The sequence below is a fragment of the Fusarium subglutinans genome (genome assembly GCF_013396075.1).
Source record: "Fusarium subglutinans strain NRRL 66333 chromosome Unknown NRRL66333_c0000039, whole genome shotgun sequence".
Lineage (NCBI taxonomy): Eukaryota > Fungi > Ascomycota > Sordariomycetes > Hypocreales > Nectriaceae > Fusarium > Fusarium subglutinans.
This window is the reverse complement of record NW_023502102.1, coordinates 326,192-345,771: the sequence shown is the minus strand read 5'-3', so window position 1 is coordinate 345,771 and position 19,580 is coordinate 326,192. Positions and strand designations below refer to the sequence as shown.

Genomic DNA, 19,580 nt, shown 5'->3' with positions numbered 1-19,580 from the left:
GTGAGGTGTTCACAGACTTTTGGACCATAATTTTACCTGTACCGTCAGGCTCAGCGAAACCCTTGCTCACTGAGTGTGGTAACACATAACCCCATGCCCTCATGCTTCAAAGTCATCGTGGATGGAAACGGTCCGTGGTCCTTCAAGTCCCTGATAAAATTTATAAATCGCATGAGCACACGTGGTCAGGAATTATCCCATGAACAGGGTAATCTCTGGACGTTTCAACACTATCACAACATTAGTACGGAATTATTCCAAAGTCACAATGGCTAGCGAAACGAGGTCAATTCATGCAATGCGTGAACTTGCGCATTTGAGACTTTCGTTCGTAAGCATGCGGTTCGCCTTCAAAAGCTGACAATCACCAACGGTGTGATCATATGAGTTGTCATGAAGAGAAACAGGATCTTTTAAGTGGCACCGAGTTGCCAGCCAAAACGCCTTCCACCGGTTACTTAGTGAATCGCAGGCCTATTTCTCCGATGTCAACCGTTTCTTATCAATCTGGTGATGGTGCAACTATCTCCACTAAGATAAGATCTGTCGCCGACAATTATTCGCAGGAATGGGTTAGCAGCAACCGGCTAGTCGGGATCTACGATGTGACTGGCCGCGCGGCTGAAGACGTGTTCCCGGCATTTTCGAATGTTGGCTGATGTGAGGCATTCTGACCTCGGAGTCACGTATTTCTCATTTTACAGGAAACAATATCAGAACTCCAGCGATTTAGAATGGTTTCAAAAAAGGCTTCATTCGGCGTTTTGAGCGTTTTAGCGCTCGCTCTTGGTGTCGCGAGAGGCCGTGAACGAATTCAGCCAGAACACGAGTATGCCAAAGAGAGGGCGCACATGGTTTTTAATGCGATCCATTCCGCAGGTCGAGAATGGGGTTCTGCCCTGTACCATAATGGATTTGGCTTCTTTCCAGCTACTGTGCCCGAAGGCACCATGTTTTACCACGGTTCCCGACAAAACGTGACACCGACTGGGCCCGAGTGGTTAGCTTTTGATATCGAACACGCCGAAAACTTTGCGCGATCTTTCAAGTATCGTCCTGGGGGAAGACACCCTGGACCGCCGCCAGGACCTCCTCCTGGCACAAAGAAGCCAGATACGGATAAGGGACAGACTGGAGAGAAAGAAGACCGTCAGGAATTACGACGTCGCAGCGAGTACACAAAGACCGGCAATGGCAACGATCTGTTGGATAAGGCTGCTGACACAAACGGGGACGACGACCTTGGTGTCGTGAGGGGCTACTTTCACACGTACCAGACAAACCGCGACCTCAAAGTTCTGGTGATTGATGGTATGAGTGCTGGAAAAACCGACATGGGCACACTCGATTCCCAAGATCTGGTCCTTCGCGAGAACAACACCAATAGGGGAAGTATGGATGAATGGAACCGAGCTCATGATTTGTGCGAACTGGCATCTGAATGGGGCATCGATGGCTTTGTTCGCATTGAGGCTGGCATCGAAATTATCCATTGCGACTTTGCGGACAGCTTAGATCTGGTTAGCATGATGCGCACAGAGCTGATGGACCGTATCATGGGGAAATCCGGCTTGGCAACGTTCCAATTTGTGAGAGCGATTGGCGAGCGATACGATGGTGTCGGAGCTAATCGACTTCGAATCGATTTCTCGTCAATGGTGTCCGGCCTCTTCTTTCCCATCAACACCTCCAGTACTGTCGTGGGGCGCCCAGATCTGAAGAGACTCGGTTCGGCGACGCTGGAGGAGCTCAAAGATATCAAGGTGTACTTGGCCAAGGTGTTGCGTCAGCCTCGGAGGTTTATCGTGGATTGGCAAAGCGTGGCGGACCTTGTCATCGCCCGTTACAGTAAGAGACTGGCACTTATGGTGCACGAACCGTTGCAGTCGCACCATTTCATCGATGAGGTCGAGGCTGCCACATTGACCTGGTACGACGCACCACCATCACCCGATGATAAGTCCATGTTAGATCAAATAGAGGTTAACAGGACTGCCGATGCTATTGAGCAATGCCGAGTACATTATCTCCGGCCAGCCCTCAAAGCCAGGCAACAATGGAGTCTCGAAGATGAATTGATTTACACATCTCTCAACACGGTTTTGGGCACCGTCTGTCAAACAATGTTCTTGATCCGCAATGCCTTGCTCGAAGCATCCGGCTCGGATCTGAAGGATTATAGAATCAGACTTGACAATGAAAACGATACTGAGATGGAAAAGGCGATCAGTAATGGTCGAGCAGTGATTCGGGCACTGATGGATGATCTCGGTTGGTCAACCTGGAAGAAGCCACAGCCCTGTCAACCAGACGAGGTCAACACGATTGCTATGTGGCCGTTTGGAACCAAAGAAGACCATTGGCACCCCGGGTGCCGTTCAATCGAGGCAGTACAACAGCCCGGTGATAGTTATTGGAGGAACCGCAGACCTCGCAAGGCATAATCTCGTCTCAAAGCCATTCGGCCGCGATGACGGGATCTCGTCGTTTTTTTACGTTAGTTACAGCGTTCCCGTCGGTTGCAAAAGAGAACGGCCGACGCTTCCGCCTTCACAGAAGATGTTTGCCGGTTGGCGGTGATTTGAGCGATTAGACAACTCTTGACAATAATACCCAACGCATTCATTAGCGAGCTCAAGAAGGCAGTGATGTTCAGGGCTAATGCAAGAAGCCAACATTAAAAAATGACCAAAAATGTGAAATAGATCAGATCATACGACCACGCCAGGAGTCGAACCTTTTGGAGATGTCAGTGCCTGGATGCAGAGAAGCACCTTTGAATGAGAACCTACCTGGAATCTCTAGAGAGTTCGGGAGATTTGGAGCCGAAATCTAGCGCCTTAGCCATTAGGCCACGCGGCCGATGGGAATTCCCACGAGAAAAAAGATTTATGAGCCCTGCTTGGCATCATGGTGGAGTTGTTGATGTTTGTGGGTTGTGCCGTTGCAGTGGGTATCATGAGTGAGGGATGAATTGAGGCGATCCATTGACCAACGAGAGACGAGCAATTGTCAAGCAGGGCGGAATAGTTCCTTTGCCTGAACGACACTTTTTCAGCTTTCATGCCAAGAAATGCATCAAGGTCATGACGTGGGATGGAATAGACAAGACCTGTCATGCCTTGCAAGTCACAAGGAGACACAGATTAAGGAGCTTATCAATCTTGCAGCAATGATTCGCGCGGTGACATTCCGCTCAATGCCAATGCGACTCTGGATTGACGACGAAAGTCAGATGTTTAGTCGATGCTAGGAATCTACAGTCTCGACCCGTTGCAGCCGCAAGAGCCGTTCCGAGCTATCTTCGAGAACCCGGGGTGATCCGATGCTTATTTACAGGTGTCAGCCCACTCTTTGTCACAGCTTTCAATGTTCCAAGCTCGTGGCATCGAAAATTTAAGGTCAAGAGCTGGGTATTTCCGCATCTCCGTGAAGTGCAAGACTTTTTCCCTGGGCAATTGAGGCCTTTCAGCAGGAAATAACTGGCATGTTTGAGCGATTGACTGCCAGACAACTCAATGCAGCGTATGTAAAACCATGACACAAGGCAAGGGTTGGTTATTTGATCGTCTCTGCTCTAACTACCCTGCCTCTCCCAAACTTACACGCAAGACGGCGGGGCATTAGCATGAAAGGAACGTCAAGCCTGGGGATATAGTTGGGCCCTGCATTTCCATCAGTCTGGATCCGACGACACATATCAACGAATGCAGTAACTAACATAAAAAACGGTATCCAAAAAAAGAAGCCCCAACGCCAATCCCGGTGACGTGCGGCTCACCCCGCGGAGATGCTCTAACCAAAACCATCAGACCACCATCAAGATCGGACCGTGATCCAGGAACCCACACGGCCAACGGCGCTGTATTCGGGTCCATGAGCTATTCGTTTTGCATGGCATGATGCTTGACCTTGAGAGTCATGAAGAGCGTAATGTTCTTTCTCCGCGCCATGACTGGTTCTCCGGCATGGTATATAAAGAGTCTAAGGGTTGGCCAGTTTGACGATATTATTCTCGGCATCACCTAGTATATCAACACCACACAAACAATATCTCAACTCTGCCTCACATCTCTTCAACGCCAAACAAGCAATACACAATGGCTCTCACCGCAGCACAAGTAGCAATTGTGAAGTCAACTGCTCCCATCCTAAAGGAGCATGGCAAGACTATCACCACCACTTTCTACCGTAACATGCTCGGCGCTCATCCCGAGCTCAAGAACTACTTCTCTCTACGAAACCAGCAGACGGGAGCCCAACAAGCTGCCCTCGCTAACTCTGTCCTCGCCTACGCCACATATATCGACGACCTCGGCAAGCTTTCCCACGCCGTTGAGCGCATTGCTCACAAGCACGTTTCTCTCTTCATCAAGCCAGAGCACTACCCCATCGTCGGCACACATCTCATTGGTGCCATTGGCGAGGTTCTCGGTTCTGCTTTGACGACTGAGATCAAGGACGCTTGGGTTGCTGCTTATGGCCAGCTCGCTGATATCTTCATCCAGCGCGAGGGTCAGATGTACGAGGCTGCTGGCGAATGGAACTCGTGGCGCAAGTTCAAGATTGTCAGGAAGGAGGCTGAGAACGACTCTGTTACTAGCTTCTACCTTGAGCCTACTGATGGCAAGTCTCTGCCCAAGTTCCTCCCCGGACAATACGTCAGCGTGCAGATTCCCATCCCTGAGCTCGATGGTCTTCTTCAGAGCCGTCAGTTCAGTCTGAGCGAGGCTCCTGGCACCGGCCACTACCGCATCAGTGTCAAGCTCCAGGGTCCTACTGAGGAGCCTGCTGTTGAGGATCTCGCTGCTGGCAAGATTGCTGGTCTCCTCTCCACAAGACTTCACAACCGATACAACGTCGGCGACGAGCTTGAGCTGAGCCCTCCTGCTGGAGAGTTCTCCCTCGACCCTGCCGACACTTCTGCTGCAAAGAAGCCTCTTGTTCTCCTCTCCGCTGGTGTTGGCGCCACTCCTCTGGTTTCCATTCTCGACTCAGTTCTTCAGTCCCCGACCGCCTCACGGCCCATCACCTGGATCCACGGTGCTCGCTACTCTGGATCTACCTGCTTCGTTCCTCATGTTCTCGACTCTGCTAAGAAGCACGAGAACATCACCGCCAAGATCTTCCTTGAGGACGTCAAAGAGGGTGATCAGTACGACTTCAAGGGCGAGATCGACCTTGCCAAGCTCCAGAAGGAGCAGCTTCTCCAGCTCGACAACGCCGATGCTGAGTATTACATCTGCGGACCTGAGGACTGGATGGTCAACGTCAGGGCTTTCCTCGAGGAGAACGGTGTTCCCCGTGAGCGCCAGCACCTCGAGCTCTTCAAGACTGGTGATATTTAAAAACTTATGTGTCGCATATGATGGGTTTCCTTGTATTTAATTGGTTTATTGTCTCGCATGTCGAGGGCGTTGAGGATCTGCTGTGCTTTTTTGCAGCGGTATGTTTTGTTTGCTCAGATTGAAGAAAGAGTGCATATACTAGATACCAGATACCGCCCTCAAGAACAAAAAAAGAACGATCCAACCTAAAGTTCGTTCGCTTCTAGCTCGATAATATCCAAAGTGAAGAACTTAAGAGTGTGTCTTGGTAAATAGCCGACGTATCAGTATCACATGTAGTACAGTGAGACGAGCCACGAGTAAAAGTAACGAGAGACAATAGCGACAACATGTGTGTGAGTGTTTTATCTTCCCAGGCAAGGCTTGAGTTACGACTGGACGCCACCGTCCAATGTCTCGCCTGTCTGTGGACGACGTTGTATGCAGTCACTTTAAACGACGATGGGGGAGAAAAAGTAAATATTGATACCCTTGTCTGTGGGGATGAGATCGGATGATGAACCGATCGAGATTAAGTTGGGGGAGGTATTACGTATTAGTTATAGGTGGAGAATCGGCATGATCTGAGGTGATATGGTGGGAGATGTCATGAGAAGTGATCATGGAACGTGGTGTGATTGTATGTAGGTTTATGTTAGAGAGTGAGTAGAGGGGCACAAAGAGCACAACTTGTAAGAATATAGCAGCCAAAGAAGAGCAATGCTGCCATTCAGACCAGTGACTGGCCACAATCGCAATATTTGACTCAGCTCATCAACAAATCGCTTTCGTCTTCTTCGCCTCCACGTAACTGCGGCTCGCCGAACTACCCTCCAATGAAGCACACCGTCGAACCGATATATCAATCAAGCCTCTTTCTCAAATCTGCGGTGAAGAAAAGGGAAAGACCCAAACGAGGCTTTCTGTAAGGACAGGGCTAGCAGAGAAAGACGTGCCTCGTGTTGCACCACATGGTCGAGGGGCACAAGGCGTGCTGCTGTGATACATTGCAGAGGAGGGAAGAGACGCCACCGCTTGTTGAGATTGATGAGAGACCTTGATGATAATAAGGAAGGGAGTTGGTTCTGACTTGATATGAGTGCTTGATTCAAAGTAATGAGCTCAGTATCTTCCGCTTGATGATATCTCTAGATACGGCGTCGAGACACACATAGCAGATTCTCATCTGCCTCATCTTCCTCATCGACGCCGATCCATTGGATCGGATACCCCTGACATGGTCTCACGACGAGGATACCGACAGCATCGGAACCGCCTCACTGGCAAAAGCGACAGGATCCTCGATGCAGCACGACACGCTCCGTAGGCGAGTCCATGCATGAGCCTCTGTTCCTCCCATCTCCTCCTCCTCCTCCTCCTCCTCCTACTTCTCGAATTGTGGGAAGAGCTGTTACTGTGCCACCAAAAACATAATACAGCATCACTAAATTCTTCCCTCCCTTCTTTCTATAAACCGCCCATCTTTGTTCCCCCTTATTCTTTGCCGCCGTTCGAAAAAAAAACAAAAAGTCTGATGTCATGGCAGAGACGGTCCATCGAAAAGCTTGTGATCGCTGTCACGCGCAGAAACTCAGCTGCAAACGATATAACGACGAGGCGTGCGAGAGGTGCGTCAGACTCAAGACGGAGTGCAAGTCTAGTCCGTCGCTACGGTATAGGAAGAACCAGCAGCAGCTTGCGGAGAGCCAGCAACAACAGCAGCAGCAGCAACAGTTTGTTGATAACGGGACGACTTCTTCTCTTACGGCTACTTCGAGTGGACGCCGCTCGCCGAAACGACGACGGACAGATAGTCAAGAGGATCCGAGTCTTGTCTCACCCGACGCGGGTACGTGCCCCCTAACATTCTGCTTTATCACCCTCTTATTTCTTCTGTCTTGGATGCAACCGACTCACAGCCGAGTCAAGGAGAAGCAACGGTGTCAATAATACCCAATAACAATACCAATACCCATACCCATACACACGCGGACACAGACAACAGCCTCAGCCTGACGTCTAAGAGTCATATCCTCCCCGTCTCCGTCCCTGTCCCTGTCTCACCCGATCCCGTAGTCGACAGCACCGACTTTGCCTTCACCTTCGACCAGCAGCTCGCCTTCTTCACAAATCCTCAGTATTTATCTCACTCCGAGTTCCCCGGAACTCGTCCTGTGTTCTGGGAACCTGCACCTCTCTACCAGCACCAGCATCAGCACCAGCACCAGCACCAGCACCAGCAGCCACCTGAACACCCTTATCACCAGCCGCCGGGTGAAGTTGCACCAGAGCGTGACGCCCTTCACCAGCAGCACGTCGTGCCCCTGAGCTGTGCACCTGAGCACAGCAGCACCTCTGACAAGCGCGCGTCACGCACGCAGTCGAAGCAGCAGCAGCAGAGGAGTAGTAGACCTAGGCCCAGACAGATCACGCTCCGCCACGACGCTGACTTGTCGCCGCTGCAGCAGCACGAGGTTCCCCCGATTCACTGGATGGCGCAGTTGTCCGACATAAACGCCCGGCTGCTGGACCTGGCGTCCGCTTTGCCTTCTCCCCAGGATGGACCGCTGATGGCTCGTCCTGTTGATGAGAGGTTCAGAAGTCAGGGGTTTCCCATTGAGGATATGTTCAAGCTTACGCGACGTGTTGCTGATATTCTTGAGAAACCACCTTCCAACAATGATGGGAGTAAGATGCATCACTCTACCATTGATGGAAGTGATCCGGGCAATGCAATGTTCATTTTGTCAATATACGTGCGTCTGCTCGACATGTATCAACGAGTCTTCAGCCTCGTACACACAGAGCTAGCAACACAGACAGACACGGGTACGACCTTCAGCTTCTGGAAACTACCCGCCGTGACGGTAGGGTCCTTCGCTGTAGAGTCCTCTCCATTTCTGCAGATGTCTCTCACGATCCAGCTGGCAGAGGAGTTCTTATCTCGTCTGAGAGGTTCGACGGCGCGGTGGTCAGGGGCTGGGAACGCAGCTACCATGTTCGCGGGGGTCGTGGATGTGTCTTTTCAGGCGTTTCGGGATCGCGAGGAGGCTTTGGCGAAGCATCTGGTTGAGTTGCGGAGTGAGATAGAGCCTTTGATAGATTCATAGGGGGCAGTGGCCTGATGAGAGGGCACGAGTTGGATGCGTAACTGGGCTGGGGATGGATGCAGTACCGGTATAGGGGCTTCAACTGTTCTGTTTCAAGATGGAGGAGGCCTCAAGAAGCAATTCACTAATACATACCATCGTTTTTCACTGAGACAAGCTCACATCACCAAGTGTCGAGAGTCTGTGAGGAGGCTTACCAGCATACCAAGCCTCAACTCTACGAATCCAGGGGCAATAATACAGAAACTTCACAAGCACATTCACGAAACACCAGACTTCCATCGTCTCTCATCAAAATCCCCTATTATTCCCAACAATTCCCATTTTCTCAGAGTGGCAATCTTTTCGTCGTCGAACTTGAAGCCCAATTCATGCCCAACTGACCCAGAGATCTGGAACAGCGTAAATCATATGCCGCTCATCTTCGGATTTCCCAGACGGGAATTTGATCCTCAGGGCCCTGAAAATCCCTAACGACTAGTCTCTATTCCCGCGCGGCGTCGCCTCCGAAGTCTTTCATTGGCGATCCGCATCGCGAGGAGAAAAGAGACAACCAGAGGGAGGGACTGACTGACTGACTCTCATCAAAGCCTCGCATATGACCGAACCTCGCAATTGCAACCCTCCCCACGTCTCGTTTAACTAGAGCAACTGTAACTGCAACTATCGCAAGGCCTGGCAGGGCAGGGCCAGGGCAGCTGGCTACTGTACCCAGTTGAAGACACGAGGACGTCGAGTCTGCCGGCGTCAAAAGCGCCCGCTAGGGGAAGCCAACGATGCATCCGACACAAGACCACAGAGGTCCTCAGCGGTATCTGATTGGGACCGACGCTCTAGAAGGCTCCTCGGAGGCAGGTGTTTGGGTGAGGGATGTGCCGACACTAGACTACCTAACGGCTAACGCCCAGTAGTATCGCCAGCTTTGCCCGTTTAAGTGTCCCCTGCAAACTCTAACAGCACACGCCCTGCCCTGTCTGGACTACCTATTTTGAGTTTACGACTCGACGACTCCCTGACTCTCCCTCTCAACCCGTGTCTTGGTGACGCCCTGAAGCAGAACAGGCCATGCTCGCTCTGCAGTCGATAATCGATATCGCTATGACAATGTGTGCATATACGATAACAAAGCAAATGACTGAGATGGAATAGGAATGCCGTTACGGTCTATCCTTGGAAAGGTTTGATCGTCAACCTGCACGATGTGACAGGGGTACAAGTACGAGAAGGCTGTTGATTCAAAGAGCGCTATGACTTTTACGCGTTTATTGGCACAGAGACTTACCATTCACGACGTTTTTCCTACTCCAAAGAGGGTATAATTCTCACGACACTACCCAAGGCGTCTTCGGAACGTCTGACCCGAGATGCACTTATCAAGACGTGCATTCATTTGCATGCACGTAAGTAGTATAACTTAACTTAAAACCTCCTACTCCCAGTATCGAATCTGATAAGTGACAGACGGTGAATGGAGGAATGTGTCGAATCGAATCGAATCAATCCTTCCACCGGCAAATAATATCTAGACTGACCTGACCTGGCTTGGCCTGACCTGAGCTGTAACAAATACAAGCCCCCCACTGAGTCGTCATCAGCTCTGGAGCGCAGTAGGTACTCTCTCTGTTCAGTGTTACCTGCGTAGCTGTGCATCCATATAGGTACAGTACTGTACTGTATGTACATACCCTCGATATCGAATCCCATTGGAAGTCTTCATAAGCAAGGGACGCATTTTCGCTACACGGAACGTTCCTAGACCCCGACGCCGAGAACGGCACAGCCGCGAGCCATTCCACATCACGTCGGCTCTCTCTCTCTCTCTCTCTCAGTTTCTCTAGTCCAGCCAAGCCAAGCCAAGCAGCAAATCTCATGAAACGCAAGGGCAAAGAGAGAGAAATAATCACTAATTCACGGTAATAGAACGAATGAAATTAAGCTTTCGCCCAACGGCTTGGTAATGGGTAAACTCTTTCCGATCCAGGCAAAGTCCCACACATGTCCATTGCCTCGGGATTTAGCAGTGGATATACCTCTGAAGATCTTGATGCCCAACTCAACTCTCCTCCCTTCCAAAGTGAAAATATCTCAGTCAATCTGGACCCTTCTTTTCCTGAAGAGGCATGTGCGACAGAAATGTCAGGATCTCCATCCTGTCCCTCCCTTTTCGCGCTCAACACATCCCTGTCCTGTCTTGTTTTGAGCATAGGCCCCCAAAAGAGAGCACGTCTTTTGTCTCACAGGGAGAAGAATCTGGGTGTCTCTTGATGGCAAAGCAAAGACCCCATGCGGTTTTACATTCTGCGTCATCTCGCCAATATCCAGCAGCACGGTTCCGCAGACTTGGTGCGAGACAAGGATTCCATCATAACATGGGGCACAATCAATCTACGATAGGCCAACTTTGTGTCCGTCTGTATTGCTTTTTATCCTCCCTCGGCCGAGATGTACACCTTTATGCTTCTGATGAGGAATCTGCCGAGGACATGGGGTAGTAACTGTTCAAGATGCCCTGAAACAGTCTCTGGTACATAGACACTCTGCTGCCTATGTTACATCGCAAATATCGCTTCCTTCGCGATCATCCTTGAGGAGTCATGATTAACCAGGTTACTGGTAACTGTACCTTGTTGCAATGCATGGATGCTCACGCCAGAATCATCATGACGAGTTCTTAGGCGCGATCTGCTTATCATGATATGCTGCTATGTTGTAGGCCGATCATATAGGGAGTGAACGGCAGAAGCGACTGTCTCATCGGAAGAAATTCATAGCATGATCAATTCCCTGTCCTTCGCAACGCACCGGAGTCACTTCATCAAAGACCAATCCTAGTGACTCTTTCATGTATGTATCCGATGTAGGGTATTCGCAGTCCCGGCTCTTCCAGAGCTCTCTCTAAACTCACCCCGAATACGATTATCAAATACAAATGAGGAACAAAGCCTTCAATAAGAATCGCATGATGCCTAAATCCATCATCACCCGGCCCGGTCCAGAAGCCGCCCGCAAAGCAACCATCATAAAGCACTTCTGCAACTCATGTGAACTTGGCGGCGACTAGTAAAACCGGTGAGTTTAGCGACGAGGTTCACCTCTTTGGTGGTTCCGCCAGTCTACTACGTAGCGGGGACAATTCCGCAGAGAACAGAAAAAGCCACGGACTCCTTTTTGAGTAACGTGCCAAGTCTGGGGTTGACAGGTTGTGCCTTGCATCCTCTACCTGTCAGCGCTTGAAGCGGCCCTGGCGGTTTCCGCGTATACACTTTCTTCATCTTTATCGAGTTCGAGATGCTGAAGTTTTCGAGATGCGAAAAGGCCTTCGAGTTCGAGACTGTCAAAACCTGCCTTGTCTCCATATGCATAATGCATGCGTTGTTGACATCGTACAGCTGTCAAATAGCGGTCTGCATCATTTACATTAGTGTTTGCTGAGTAACAAATCCACACACCTCTTGCGTGAAGTGTTATTGAAGCAAGATTCGCCTTTCGTATCTGGTTATTGCATGCGCAGTTATCCATATACACTAGCAAGTTATGAGTGTCTTGTCGTGTGTCTAGCCCGGCAAAACCGGCCGAGACAAATCTCTCCTTTTTTTTCCGCCTCTGATGGAATGACTGGTGTTTCCTCGCTTGTTGCCTCATCGTTCGTACCCAGGCGCTCGGTAACCAGTCAGTAGATTTGACTCAGGGCGAACGAGTTCCACTCTGTGTGATTTCCCGGCAGAGGCGGGATTACATGATCTGCCCGGAGGAATGGAAATGGAAGGGAAGGGAAGGGAAAACCTTTCTTTTGGTAACCAGCTCAGACCAAGGGTAGGATAGGACAGGCGATGACGAAGAACGAGAGATCCGCACGATCCTGGTCTGACAAGAGTGAACTGGGCTTCAAGCCCTGTTCATCTCCAGGCTGAAGGATCAGGATTGAACGTGGCGGACTTGACCTGAGAATGACCTCGTTAAAGAGATAGCTCCGAGACATGACCGCAGAGGTCCTCGGAGGGTTACAGGTTTCTGGACCTGGCGAGGGTCATGGAAAGATGGACATGGTTTCCGTAACTAGGCATGCCACGGTATGTATGTACAGTTCTGCCCACAGAGGCTGCAGCGCTCCGTGAGTATGATCTTCAAGATGGCGTTCTGCAAACCCATGCCCAGCTTGATAGGTGTCAGTAAACTCTGTCTCGTTTAAGCTTTCTAGGCTTTGCATTTCAACGGCCGTTTTGTTGGTTCGTCAGATTTTAGCAGTTCATGTAGGAAGTGAGACAGACATGTCGAAGTGTTTCTGTATGTATGTAGCTCGGGTAAGTTGACAGCTGAAGTGAATACCGAGTGTCGTCACCCTTGCATGAGAAACGATTCGCATTGACGAAGGGTAGTTCCCTCACAGCAGAGAAAGAGTCAGAAGAGCCGGCTGCTGGCCCTGGAACTCGGCTGGGATTGGGGCTGTCACACCCACCAGAAGCAGAACATCCCGAGGCCCGAGCCCGTGTACTGGGAACGCCAAAGAAGAAAGCTGGGACCAACGTGATTGGACAAACCCCTGCAGAGAGGGGCATTATGGCTTGGCCGAGTTGACGATTGCAACAGAGGCCAGGTTCTTTAGGCTAGGGTGAACTTGGCGTCAGAGGCAGGGGAGTTCACTGACCAAATAGCGAGCCCGAGGACGAACGAAATCTGGCGATGGTATGAATAGTATCGAATTGATAAGATTGAAGGCGTTTGAGCAAAGAGGAGCTTTTTCTCTTCACGGAGTAGACGATGATAGTCTCGGAGGACTAGAAACACAAGCTACAGCTAGACATGGCCATTGTATGGAGACAAGTAGTCTCCATAGCATGACATGTCTGGCTTGCTCGGGGGGGATTTCCTAGGTCCCGGGCAAAGTCGTCCAGCCAGTCGGTAGAGGCTAGGAGGACTCACCCGTCAGTCCCCCTTGGCAGATAATTTGCCATGGAGAGCACGAAAATCTGGATTTGCAGGGCTGATTGGATAGCGGTGTGGTATCAACCAAGAGACGGCGTCGGATCGACTGTGGAGATTGTGGAAATTATTTATGTATTCCAGAAGACGCCTTGCAGAAGCGGAAGACTTTTTCGCTAAGTTTAGTAGTCTTGAACATGACGCATCGTAAAAGAGAGAGTGTGTGCTGTCGGGTGTTTCTCCTTTTTGAAACCTGGTCTGGTCTGTGATTGATTGTGTCATGAATCAAGAAAAAACTTGTACGAAAAGCATCGAGATATGTATGTATGTATATATGTATGTATGTATGTATGTATGAAATGAGCATTGACATAAACAGAACAAACACCCCCTGTAGAGTGCAGCAAGGATGTGAGCTCGTTTAGCCGCAATTGGTGGGATTCTCATGCTTGACAGCGTAGGCCTGCAGCGAGGCCTGGCTCAAACTTGTGCATAGCCATGTTGAAACTTGTTGACCGGTTCCTCATTAGGAAAGTAGAAAGCTCACGTGGAGGCAGCGGGTGAAAGGCTTAAAGATTGTGCAGTAGTCGAATGAGTTGGCGACGACAAGATATCAGAATGTGAATGTGAATGTGTACCTACCTACCTACCTACTCAGGTTGAGGTCAGGTGCGCCTAGATAACAGCATCACCAGCAAAGCTTATAGGGGCCTTGAGGCTTGCACCACTGTGAGCCCTGTAAATGTTACCTATGGACTCTCATCAAACTCTCGGTAGCGGATACGTTTCGGCTGGGTGACAAGCCGAGCAGCGCAGCGCAGCGCAGCGCAGCACAGGACATACCGCTACCGGCATTGCACCCACGTGTGCAGTGGAGCAGAGCGCCAAAATATGCGTGCTAAAATGCCAATTCCATGCACGATGCGATGCTGTCGTGTATGGGGTCATGTCATATCTAAGCTCGGGTAGTCCATATGGCCCAGACACGACAGCCCAGTCGTTTTGGGCAACGAAACGAGGTCATTCTCCGAATGGTGATACCCGGCAGTGGAAATGTGTGTCATGGAATCAAGACGGTACTTGAGCCCTCTAAAATTCGCCAGGGGCCATACGAAAGCCCAGCCGAGCCCAGCCCAGCAGACAATGGCGTCAGCGTCCAAGCTCCCAGTGTCGCTCATCTAAGTCCAATGGAACCTTATAGACAGGGCACGTCGAGAAGAGACTGAGACGTTGGCAGTGGGTCAGACAGGTTCATTACTCTCGCTCTGTCGTCCATATTTTGCTGTAATTAAGTAATTACATAAGTACGGATAATTAATTAATTCCCCTCGCTCAACAGAATAGACAGCGATGACACAAAACACGGCCGTGCACCGCAGTAAACCAGACTAACCTGACCTGCACGCAATGCCGTGCAAGAAAATCTTTTCTATGTACGTTTTGATGTGATGTGCATTGACGCAGGCAGGCAGGCAGGCCCTTTATCAGATAGACCTTGTTTCTATTATTGATTCAGCCAAACCAGCATCATCGCAGCCAGTCAAAACAGCATCCTACCTAGGTACCTACCTTGATGACTGGTCAGGCAAGGGATGCCCGAATAATGACGAGTCTCCTTAATTGGCATGTCATGACTGGTAAAAGTTGACTTGGTCTCTCGAAAGAAGCAATATCAGAAAGGTCTCGACCCCTCAAAACGGTCGTGTTGCGTCCCGCTCTAGGAAGTACAACATGCTGATCACACCAAGGGGTTAGGTTGGCTCATTGAGGGAGGCTTCCACGTGCCCGGCGGCCCGTGTCTGCTCGGGTGATGCAACTCCTAATCAGATAAAACGGTGAGTGAGAGTCGAGTAGATAGGTAGGTATTGCTTTGGAGGCGGTCATCGTTGCTGAGGTGCTGCTCCCCTCGCGGTGGAGTAGGCGGGACGTTGGTTTTCCCTTTTCAAGGGTCCAAGACCTTTTGTTCTTGCTCACCGTCACGAAATATTTCGAGCAGCAGAGCAGAGGGCGCGGTCTGGCGGCCAGAGAGAGACAGCTCTGATTCATATTGTGGATCGTAGCAAGCACCCTGAAGGCTAAGGTGAGTTAGACGGCGGCTCCGCCCTGGAGACAGTTTCCTCACTCCAGAGACTAACTAGGTAGTTAACGAGAATGCTGTGCTGTGCTGTGCTGTGGCAGAGTATTGCGGTGAGTACCCAATCCATGAGCTAAGGCATAGCGAACGAGCAAGCATCTTGACTTAATGTGAGGTTGTATGTATGTGCTGTTACCTGATACAAGATGGATATGGATGGATGGACATCGGTACTGTAACATCATCGTGAGGGGAAGGGGATTGCCGGCGGTATTGGTGGTTCTGGAATATTATGGTGGAGTGAAATGGAAGGGTCCAAGTTTAGATCCCCCAGCTGTTTCGGCATGTGCGACAGTGATTTCTACTCTATCGTTTATTCATTCGTAACGAGAAATGTCATTTGGGAATAGCATCGACCGTTGTCTTGCATGTGCCTCGGCCAACCCTCGGTGAGTCATCCTCCATTTGACACTCCTTCATTCATTCTCAGGGTCTTTCTCCTGCGTAGCTAAAATAAATTGCAAAACCCAAACTCATCCTCACTTCGCCGACGCCGAAGACGTGAGGGCTCGCAGATTGGTCTGTGTGTTTCACCAGACACTACAGACAGCGAGTGGCCTTCAATTCTTGGGGGACTTTTTTGCCAGGTGGAGGATAGCTTCGCCTTAGATTAAAACAAGTTGATCCCAGTAAACGGGTCACTCTCGATATATGCATACGCATGCGCAAATCATTGCAACTCTATCCATGGATAGTCACACCCCCCCTTTCACTCCCTCCCGCTCTTCAGCTCACAAAAAAAAAAGAACCCCAGACAAACACCCCCCCATCCCTTGTTTCTCGGAGAGAGATGGAAGTGCCACCATCAAAACTTTTAGCAGCAGAGAACACGCCCTCCCTTCTTATGTACGTACAGTGAGGGTGTGCTAGCTCGCGATGCTGCTCGCTCTGCTATGGCTCCCTCGATGGCAGTGGGCTGTCTGTCAACAGGGGTCACCTAGGTATGGGTATGGATGGTATGGAAGGGCCCTTTTCTCTTGTCAAAGCTATAATAAACAACCATTTTCCTTTTGAGCCCCGTCCGTAGGGATTCTTTAGCCTCTGTACCGTTGTTTTGGGTCCATCTTGTCTCTGTCATTAAATACATCTGTATTCCCCTCCTCGAAGCCATTTCCAGTTCAACCAAGACGTTGCAGCGTGTTACCGTACCGGAGTCCGTCTCAGCAGGAACCTTGTCGCCCGCCATTGCTACCCAACATTAGCAGCATCCTTGAACGCTACTTTACTACCTGCCCTCACTTTCTTGATATAGAGTTCGGCCGGTTCACCACTATTGCTCATTGTATATATATAACCAAGGAGCCTGGCCATCTTCATCCTGGGCCGATCGACTCATATACTCATTATACCTTGGTCCACGATTTTTTAGAATCGATACAACTTGGTCGGGATTGTCACAATGTGCAACTACATCTATGTAAGTCAGAACATACAACATCATATCACCATACACCATATCACCGTGATGGTGAATGGTCATGTAGAAGATGAATGCTAATCCATTTTACAGAAGGAACTCAGCTGCCAACACCACTACCATCTGGTAGAATCATGGTGTCCCAAGTATATCGAGACAGAACGTCGGTGTCCGCCCACCATTGTGAGCAAGCAGTACTGGTGAGTCAACATAATCATTTTCACAATACACATGAACATTCGCTAACAAATATCCATAGGGGTGACGACATTTGTGGTATGTCTTGACAGTTCCAAGGCCCGACTCGATGCTCTCAAGCGACGGCCAACTTTTGATGCATGAACCCGTCCGTACTAATTACTTCTCTAGCTGCCTGTCGCGAACGCCAACAACCCAGCAATCACCCATGGGCGAAACTGATCCAACGCCCCGAGTCACGCTTGTCCTACTCTCCTCAACTTCGTGCGCAATGAAAACGAGCGATCCGTCTCGCAGGTCGAGTCCTCGATATGTCGCCAGCCGATCTGCCACTCCAACGTCCAATAAGGCGACACTCTTCACCTATCTATCCATCCCCGCGCACACATACGAAACCCGACCTCTCGAATGAGTTGAAACAACAAGATACAACTTCATTCGTTTCTCTCTCGCCGACGGTGCCGAGATATCCCTCCATCGAAACGAACAGTCGACGTCTGCAGGTTCATCAAGCCAAGCGATGTGCTTTACCAGGTGGTCGACTCAAGTGAGACATGGCACCCCCCACTTCGGAACCGTGGACTCGGAAGTGGACATATGAATCAACGAAATACAGCATCGAACAAGAAAAAAACACAGAAAAAAGTACAGTTTATCGATACCTTGGAAAGGCGCAGGAAAGCATTTGGTTCATCATTTTTACTATCATCATTTATTATCTGGAAGGAAAAGAATTCGGCTCTTTTGGGTGCAAACCCGTTCTTTTGGCCGATGTGGGATGGGGGATAAAGTAGTCTACTTCCTCCATCTTGACTCGCAAGAGGCGTTTACAAGCATGGCAGAAGCTTTGGTACCTTTTTGGGGGGGATGGCGTCCGATCGACAGCCCGGGACCAGCTCTCGAGGAGAGCCAGAAAGCTGGGGGGGGATGGGGGCCACTGAAGAAAGTGCTCAGACTCCTGCAATGTGCATCTTTTCGCCACCGACAGGGGAGAGCTCAGGCCATCGGAGCTCTGCAGTGCAGTACACTACAACCCAGTCGATGCCATGCACAGGACAAGCACATTCACCCTCATCTCGACATTGGACGCCACACCACCAGCCTCGGGCGCTACTCCGATGATTATCTGCATGAGAGGTCTTATGACCGTCATCAGAGCAGCCTATTATTAAGCAACACCTACCTTACCTCTTGGACTGATCTCTCGAGAGAAGAAGAAGAAGAAGAAGAAGAAGAAGAAGCAACCCAACCACATCTGGCACGAGAAGGAGTCTTGACTACTATTTTTTATTTTTGGCGCGCTTATTTTTATTTATTTTACAACTCAATTACAACTACCTTGTTGGACTATTTGGTGCATGCATGGAACGGGCATTTATGGGAATCAAAGATATCACTTGGGAGGGGGTTTAAGGGATTGGATTGGAAACCATTTTCTACTACACCTTCTTTCTCTATACTCGATGGCATGGGCGTTATTTAACTATTGTTTAGTCCTTCCTGACATTGCCGCGCATGGCATGGCATGGCATGGCATGGGGGGTCTTTGTTGCTTTACCAAACCTATCTTTACTACTGATCACAGCTGAGACTACCCAAGATAGTTGCATATTGTTAGGCGCAGGAAATGAAATACTAGAATATTGCTTGTTAGTAAACTTATCAGCTCTCGCGTACCTTGATGATTTTGATCCGCCAAAGACGATGATACGTACAGGCGGTATGCGCTAGATTAATTGATCACAACCAAAAAAGCAAAGAGCTGGAAAAAACTGGGAAGTTCTATACTGAATCAGGGAAAAATTCACAAAGGTACAAGAGATTACAGTATTACTATGACCTTTTAGTTTGGACCCATCCCGCTACGGGCCGCTCAATCTTGACGATATGATATGCCGAGTGACATTCTGAATCACGCGGCTGGCAATACCCGCGCTGATACGCCTTTGACATATCTCCAGAATTCCTCTGTGATGAAGAGCGTGGCATGTCTCTGTTGTAATAGGATAGGCAAATCTGTGATGGGCAAAAGCACGGGATGGGATGGGATGGGATGGGAATGTTTGGCTTCGGTCAGAGGAGATAACTTAGTGCGATTCCGTGATTTGCGCGCCGTTGGATGGATCGATGCGTGGATGGATATTGTCTCATGTTCATCTACCGAACGGGGGATCCATCCATCAGCGCGTGTGCACTCACTGCGACATGGCATCTGGTCTAGCCAAGCAGATCCTTATAAACTAGATGGCTACAGTATGTAGGGATACAAAAGTGCTGTGATACTGTGATACTTGGATCTGTATCACTTTTCTCTTTCCTCTCTCTTTCTGTGGCATCAATCCCCACGTTTGTTGGTTTGTTTGTTCGCTTCTTGCCTCCCACCATCTCTTTTCCCCTGGACCTTACCTTTCGTCCGCTAGTTTGATGCTGTTGGCTTCCCTCTTGACGCGTTGGCGCTAGGTACCGCATCGTGC

At 49.9% G+C, this 19,580-nt stretch overlaps 4 protein-coding genes across 4 annotated transcripts; all 4 read left to right on the top strand.

Annotated features, from left to right (window-relative positions):
• Positions 1–734: 734 nt before the first annotated feature.
• On the top strand, positions 735–2,444 carry FSUBG_4383 (uncharacterized protein; the record flags this gene model as incomplete). The annotated part of the gene is made up of 1 exon (XM_036682366.1): positions 735–2,444. The coding sequence occupies one exon, from the start codon at positions 735–737 to the stop codon at positions 2,442–2,444; it is 1,710 nt and encodes a 569-aa protein (XP_036540203.1).
• A 1,656-nt stretch (positions 2,445–4,100) lies between these two features.
• Positions 4,101–5,348, top strand: FSUBG_4382 (nitric oxide dioxygenase; the record flags this gene model as incomplete). The annotated part of the gene is made up of 1 exon (XM_036682365.1): positions 4,101–5,348. The coding sequence occupies one exon, from the start codon at positions 4,101–4,103 to the stop codon at positions 5,346–5,348; it is 1,248 nt and encodes a 415-aa protein (XP_036540202.1).
• A 1,518-nt stretch (positions 5,349–6,866) lies between these two features.
• FSUBG_4381 (uncharacterized protein) lies at positions 6,867–8,437 on the top strand (the record flags this gene model as incomplete). The annotated part of the gene is made up of 2 exons (XM_036682364.1): positions 6,867–7,176; positions 7,326–8,437. The coding sequence occupies 2 exons, from the start codon at positions 6,867–6,869 to the stop codon at positions 8,435–8,437; spliced, it is 1,422 nt and encodes a 473-aa protein (XP_036540201.1).
• Positions 8,438–16,890: 8,453 nt separating this feature from the next.
• Positions 16,891–17,381, top strand: FSUBG_4380 (uncharacterized protein; the record flags this gene model as incomplete). The annotated part of the gene is made up of 4 exons (XM_036682363.1): positions 16,891–16,908; positions 17,002–17,108; positions 17,168–17,184; positions 17,278–17,381. 4 exons carry the CDS (start codon positions 16,891–16,893, stop codon positions 17,379–17,381), a joined length of 246 nt encoding a protein of 81 aa, XP_036540200.1.
• Between the last annotated feature and the right edge of the window lie 2,199 nt (positions 17,382–19,580).